Genomic DNA, 6,212 nt, shown 5'->3' with positions numbered 1-6,212 from the left:
TAAAATTGAAATGTGACAGCTTATGAAACAGGCTTTATTTATGGCCTGTGTTTTAAGGGAAGTTTGCCCTGACGAGAAAGATGCATTTCATACTGTATGTAAATGGTAGAGTTAAATTATTTCATGTATTTTATTAAACACTAGATGAAATTAACATTCACAGATCATTTAGGAGTCATTATAAAGTAAACATACTATTTGTATTAACCAAAGTTAGTTCTGGTATAGATCAACTTTAATAAAAAAAAAGGAAACAATCTGCACTTTGAACCCCCCTGGAGTGTCCCACCATGGTAGTCTCCGCCCTCGGTGTGAACCCCCTGGAGCGTCCCACCATGGTAGTCTCCGCCCTCGGTGTGAACCCCCTGGAGCGTCCCACCATGGTAGTCTCCGCCCTCGGTGTGACCCCCCCCTGGAGCCTCACACCATGGTCGTGTCCGCCCTGGTCGGCGGCTGAGATCTCTCCTCGCGTCTCCCCGCCTCGTGGCGCTTCCTGTCCCGGTGGTAGCGCTTCACGCCGCGGATGGTCGTGAAGGTGAGCCAGGTGCCGACGGCGTACAAAATGGCTGTGATGAGTCCAAACAACGCTACGGCGGCGTCGGCCCCGCCCACGTCGCAGTTCATCCACGTGTAGCCGTTGCGCGCGTACAGCCGCTCGCGCCTCTGGCACACGTCCGTGGCGTTGACACCGATGACAAAGTGCAGGTAGAGGCCGACGGCGACCACGTAGGCCACGGCGCCCACCGCCTGGAACACCAGCGCCCCGTACAGGATCTTGGGGGGCAGGTGGTGGGGGGCCTTGTTCCCCGACACGGCGAACACCAGGGAGCCCACGCCCAACACCAGGCTGAAGGCCAGGCCGCCGTAGATGCCCGGTGCGCGCATCTGGCTGTACTGCATGTCCAGGTCCCGCACCTGCTGCAGCTCCGTGCCCTGCAGGTTGAAGTTGGAGTTGATGTTGAATCCGCCCAGGCCGCCCATGGACGTCAGCCCGGACATCGCCATCTGCGCCGCCACCACGCAGATCAGCACCAGGGCGTTGGTCAGCACCGAGCACATCAGCACGATGCCTGGGAATAAGTCGCATTACAGACACACACACACACACACACACACACACACACACACACACACACACACACACACACACACACACACACACACACAAATAATTAGTCTTCCAAGCTAAATGGTCATGGGTTCGATCGCCGAAGTATGAAGACCTGCAGTCTTCTTTGACAGAAGATTTGCCGAAGCCCTACCTGGTCCTAAATTACCCCTATGTATCTTCTGAATCGACTGGAAGTCACTTAAGAAAGAGGCATCGTAAATTTGTATAGTATTCTCCACAAAAAATGTTTATGTGGAATGCCAAATATAGTATAGCAAATTGTCATGGGCTCTCTGGAATACACAATTGGCTATTTTACATTCAAAAGGATGTGTGTGATTAATAGGTGTAAATTGTAGCGATCATGTTTCACGCTGAAAGCATTAGTATAAAATAGGCTGAGAGTGGGCTGACGTCACAAATAACAGAAAACCGGTTCCTTGCGGGAGGGGCTGAGGGTATCGTCCAGCTAAAGTAGTTCATCGTTTGGCGATCAATTGTTTGCGTTTCCTCCGGCTCTAAAACTTTCTGCCCAGACGACTGAAACATATAAAAACTAATATTTGATGACTTACCTCGTCGCGAACATATGTGCGAGCATGTGGATTCTTTGCGTCTCTCTCTTGGGACGTCTCGTGCGCTGTCCCGTGCATGGCTGGTTTCAGGTCTGTCTTGTGCAGGGTAGTAGGGCGGACGAGACGACCTGAGAGGGAAAAGAGGAATTCATAGGCAGTCGTCAACAACAGAAAGACATAAACAACAATAAAGCCAAACGGTATTAGACTTCATTTTACAGTCAATAGACTTTTTTAAATTTTAAATCAAGGAATTGTCTGCCGAGCGAATCAACCAATGAACAATCGTTGAGATCAAAACAAACGAGGAAGGCACGGTCGGTCATTGGACCTACTAAAACTAAAGACAGCATCAAACAAATGACAATAATTCCACTTTAAAAATGGTACGCCGACCAACCTGTCAGGCGAGGGCTGCCTGTCGTCCTCGGGGTACCTGTCGTTGGATGCTCGATTCTCACGACGCTCCCCGTTTCGGTCCCGGTGCCCCCTCTTGTTCCTAGGTTGATGGCTCATAGCTGTTGGAGAAAGTAGGCCAACCTGTCACTCTGGGCGAAAGGAATCCACCTATGTAGCTCCCGTTGGTGTTTTGCCTTGGTTTGTACAATTGGCCTTGTATTGATAGTAAACAATGTCGAAACAATAGCTTGTAAAATTTACTTGAGAAAAAAATATCCCTTTTGTTACAAACTATCGTTTCGCAACAGGAGACTGGAGCATTGAACAAATGTCTAGTTGATACCACAACAAGAGCCGATTAAAACCCCTATAATAAACACTTACTGCCTGCTGTTTGAAATCCGAAGTTAAAAGTCCAAATATCTCTCCATTTTGTTTAAGCTCGCGCGCCTTTCTATGTAGGAAAAATGTAGTTTTCAGGGTACGTCTACAGGTAGAAAGAGAGACCGCCACCAATCCGACAGGGGAGGAAGGCGGAAGTCAGGATTCACAGGTGAACTACAGGTAAAATACTTCTCGCCTTCAAGTCGTCAATCCATTCCTCTTGAGGTCCTCCTGTGGTTTCGATTGGGCAGGACCTTGGACCTACTTCAAGGGATAACGAGTGCTTTTGATTTGGCCGCCTGCTTATCAGAGGATTCTGATCTGGGCAGCTGCTCATATCTTATCTGAGTTGGTCGTTGAGGACCGTGGTTACATATATGCGGTCACCAGATACCAAGTCCTCGTATATTGTGGCCTGTCCCGCGTTGGTCGATAGGATTTTCCAGATTATTTCATTTTTATTTGATAGGATTTAGTTTTAATCGATTAATCGATTTTTAAAAAGCAAAGGCTCTATCCTGCTGATGTATATTCATTCGAGACAGTGGGCTTTAGTCTCATGTATATCTGATAGGCCTGTGAGTTATTTTTAAATAATTAAACTAGACAACTTTATTGGAAATATATAGTAAATATTTAACCACGACTAAAATCTTTTAGTGAAATGGTACTTTTATGTTGAACGGAAAGAAGATTTTTTTTATTTGTTGTATACAGTTTGTTGAGGAATTTAATCTTAAAAAATGTAGAAAAAAAGAATACACAATGAAATGAAAGCATTTAAAAATATATATTTAAAATAACAGAATGAAATAGTAAACTGGGAAAAAAAAAGAAAAAATCTAAAAATGTCGATAATTTCACAGTATTAAATGGTGCTTGTCTGATGTTTTAGCACATTTATTCCACTAGATGGCAGCAGTTATAAACCCAGTGTTTTCCCATGGAACAATAACTTCCGGCATGTGAACCGTGTGTTTGCTGCCTTACGCCTTCAGCTACGTTTATGAACAATATTGACAGAACATTTGATCCTCGGAGGAAGCATGCTGTGCAACACTGCTCTGCGGAACCTGCGGAGCTTCACTTCACCTGTGCGGTGCTGTTTACGGTCCATAGTCACTTATGTTCAGGGCCAGAGCCCCGAACCTCGCATCCGTGAATACTTTTATTATATTGACCACCAAGGACAGGTGAATATCTGGACCAATGTGCAATTCATCCACTTATAAAATGGACCCAAAATCTCCTTGTCATAACATTGTTCTAATGTGGTTGGGGGGCGGGTCTTTGTTTTTACAGCTGTTCCTTGATGACACTAAAGTGAAGAACTTTGTGACATGCTTTAAAGGTAAACAGAAGAGCAGAATGAAGCCTATAGAATAGCCAACTTATCTTTTTTAATAACTCACGCATTCCTCAAAGGTCTTATGGACTTTGAGTCATGTTAAACATCAAACGTAATCGGTGACTGTCCAAAAAAGTAACTTTTTACCCTGACGAGGGCGTTTCTGTGATGTAAAACAGGAGGACATGTTTAAAGAATTGAAGATATTTCAGTCATCAACAACCCCTTTACAAGTGTTACATCCAGCATCAAATGGAAAAGTAAACAACCATTGGACCAGATATGTCCTTACAACTTGACTGTAGGAAAACATTTTTAAGTAGTTTTTAAAAACCAGAGTTGGTGTTCGTTTCAGTTTCCTAAAGTGATTCCCCATAGATCTTGTAATGCAACCCATATCCCTAGATTGTAGCGAAAAATCTAACTTTACTCAGTAAACTGCAGCCCCACTGTGCCAAGTCCCATTTCACCTGCAGCGAAAATAATATTTTTGCAAACACACACATGTGAAACAAATGCGAGACCCTCTCTACTCAACCCTCATGTTATGTTAACAGCCTACACGTTCCTATGGGTATCATCTGCAAAACACACAACAGGGGTGTGTGTGTGTGTGTGTGTGTGTGTGTGTGTGTGTGTGTGTGTGTGTGTGTGTGTGTGTGTGTGTGTGTGTGTGTGTAAGAGTTCAACCGTTTTTAACAGCTCCATTATCAACACGCGTGGACCTATACAAATATATATGGCTTATCCCTATATCGGCTATGCTGAACTCTTCGGCAGTACATCATGTGACCCATATTGACTCTACAAGGGAGGAATTGTTCAGAGTAGTGCTGCTCTAATTGGTAAATGCATCTTAATCCAACATCCATGACCAGCACACCTCCCTGCTAGGGACTTTGTTTGACCTTTTGAACAACTGATAAGGTCTTTACCCTTCATAACTATTTAGTAATTTAGCTGACTCTTTTTTCCGGCACCCCTGGCTCTGTATTTTAGATGAATCATTAATGTGTAATGAGATTAGTCATATTGCTCAGATGTCTATGGTAGACTGTTGACAAAGGGTTTCGAATCCTTACCTTTTCCCATGGGCAACAAACACCCTAACTTCTTGCATATCCTGCCCTCCCCCCTCCAGCTGGCGGCTCCCAAAAAAGGGGCCATACTTTAACGCAATCCGTGGTTCTGTTATGGGATTATTATTATTTCATTCATTCGTGTTGTTGGTCATGTTACTATCCCCCCTTCTTTTTGATTTCGAACCCCCAGACAAAAAGTTCTTGGTGTTCTTCTTCAGCCGACTGCGTGGCAACCGGAGTGGTCGCTACAGTGAACACTTCCCCTTCCTGTCGCTGTGCGGACGTGAGAGGAACTTTGTGCGCTGCGACGACCGGCCCCTGGTCTTCACCCACCTGCTGCCGCCCCCGACGGAGGAGCTGGCCCCGGGGCCGGGCCCCGATATGCTGTCGTACTGCGGTGGAGGTGAGCAGCTCAGCGCACCGTTCCGCCCGGAGGCCCTCTACATGCACCCGGCCAGTGGACGCGTCTATCACCCCTGTCCGGAGCTGGCTGGAGGGGTGGGCCTGGTCCGGTCTGCCCTGGCTATCGAGCTCAGCCCCTTCTTCCTCTACGAGCAGCAGGGCCAAGAGGAGCAGCCAACGCACTTCCTGTGGGCGGGGGGTCGGCATGTACTGACCAATGAGCTGGCCAGGTTCTTCCCCAGGGAGGAGGGGCAGAGCAGCGGGTGATGAAGCAGAAACAAAAAGAAAACTATGAATATGTTATTTATTTGAAAGTGGAATAGACACCGCTCTGGTTTAAAACTTGGTTGTGACAGAAGTGTCTTCTCTGAAGCAAAGGAAATTAAAGTAACTGGAGCCAACATGTCTGCCATTGATGTCAACATCTACTAAATAAATATGTATTTAGTGAGGTCTAGTATCTTCTAGAACCTGATGTGGTGTCAGCATTGCCCCAAGGAACGCTTGGCATCATGTATTGACATTATGCAAAGTGGTTTGGTAAAATGAGGCTGAATATTAAAAAGTTTAGACTTCATGATGCATAATATAGCCTAAGGTACATTTGGAAATAGGGAGTTTGGAGTTGGTTCATTAATATAAAGTATTACACCAGTACATTTCCAAAAGCATGTTATCAGACAGAGTCACGTGAAAAGCATATTATTCAATGACACGTGTGACTGACATTGAAGCTGTGCCTACAGTAAAAGTAGCTTCTTGATAAAATGTCGCTAAAACTGTCTACTTCAATAACCGTTCTTGGTTGTGAGGCTTGGTTAAACTGCAACAAAGTTGCTTTCATTCTGACCGTCGTTACTAGCGCTCAATTACATAACGGTGTAACAGTTGTGCGGCGCCTTAAAGAACTG

General features: G+C 45.4%; 2 protein-coding genes across 2 annotated transcripts; one reads left to right on the top strand and one right to left on the bottom strand.

Annotated features, from left to right (window-relative positions):
* Positions 1-93: 93 nt before the first annotated feature.
* Positions 94-2,774, bottom strand: LOC307078588 (MARVEL domain-containing protein 3). The gene is made up of 4 exons (XM_079740481.1): positions 2,470-2,774; positions 2,087-2,204; positions 1,687-1,814; positions 94-1,070 (listed from the first exon to the last, which is right to left on the bottom strand). Exons 2-4 carry the CDS (start codon positions 2,200-2,202, stop codon positions 421-423), a joined length of 894 nt encoding a protein of 297 aa, XP_079596607.1. The 5' UTR covers positions 2,203-2,204; positions 2,470-2,774; the 3' UTR covers positions 94-420.
* A 687-nt stretch (positions 2,775-3,461) lies between these two features.
* Positions 3,462-5,625, top strand: cUnh8orf82 (chromosome Un C8orf82 homolog). Its single transcript, XM_079740478.1, has 3 exons — positions 3,462-3,662; positions 3,772-3,820; positions 5,090-5,625. Exons 1-3 carry the CDS (start codon positions 3,516-3,518, stop codon positions 5,566-5,568), a joined length of 675 nt encoding a protein of 224 aa, XP_079596604.1. The 5' UTR covers positions 3,462-3,515; the 3' UTR covers positions 5,569-5,625.
* Positions 5,626-6,212: the final 587 nt, after the last annotated feature.

Source organism: Pollachius pollachius (genome assembly GCF_949987615.1).
Source record: "Pollachius pollachius genome assembly, chromosome: 7".
NCBI classification, from domain to species: Eukaryota; Metazoa; Chordata; class Actinopteri; order Gadiformes; family Gadidae; genus Pollachius; species Pollachius pollachius.
The sequence above is the reverse complement of the archived record's forward strand: the minus strand, read 5'-3'. Positions and strand labels throughout refer to the sequence as shown.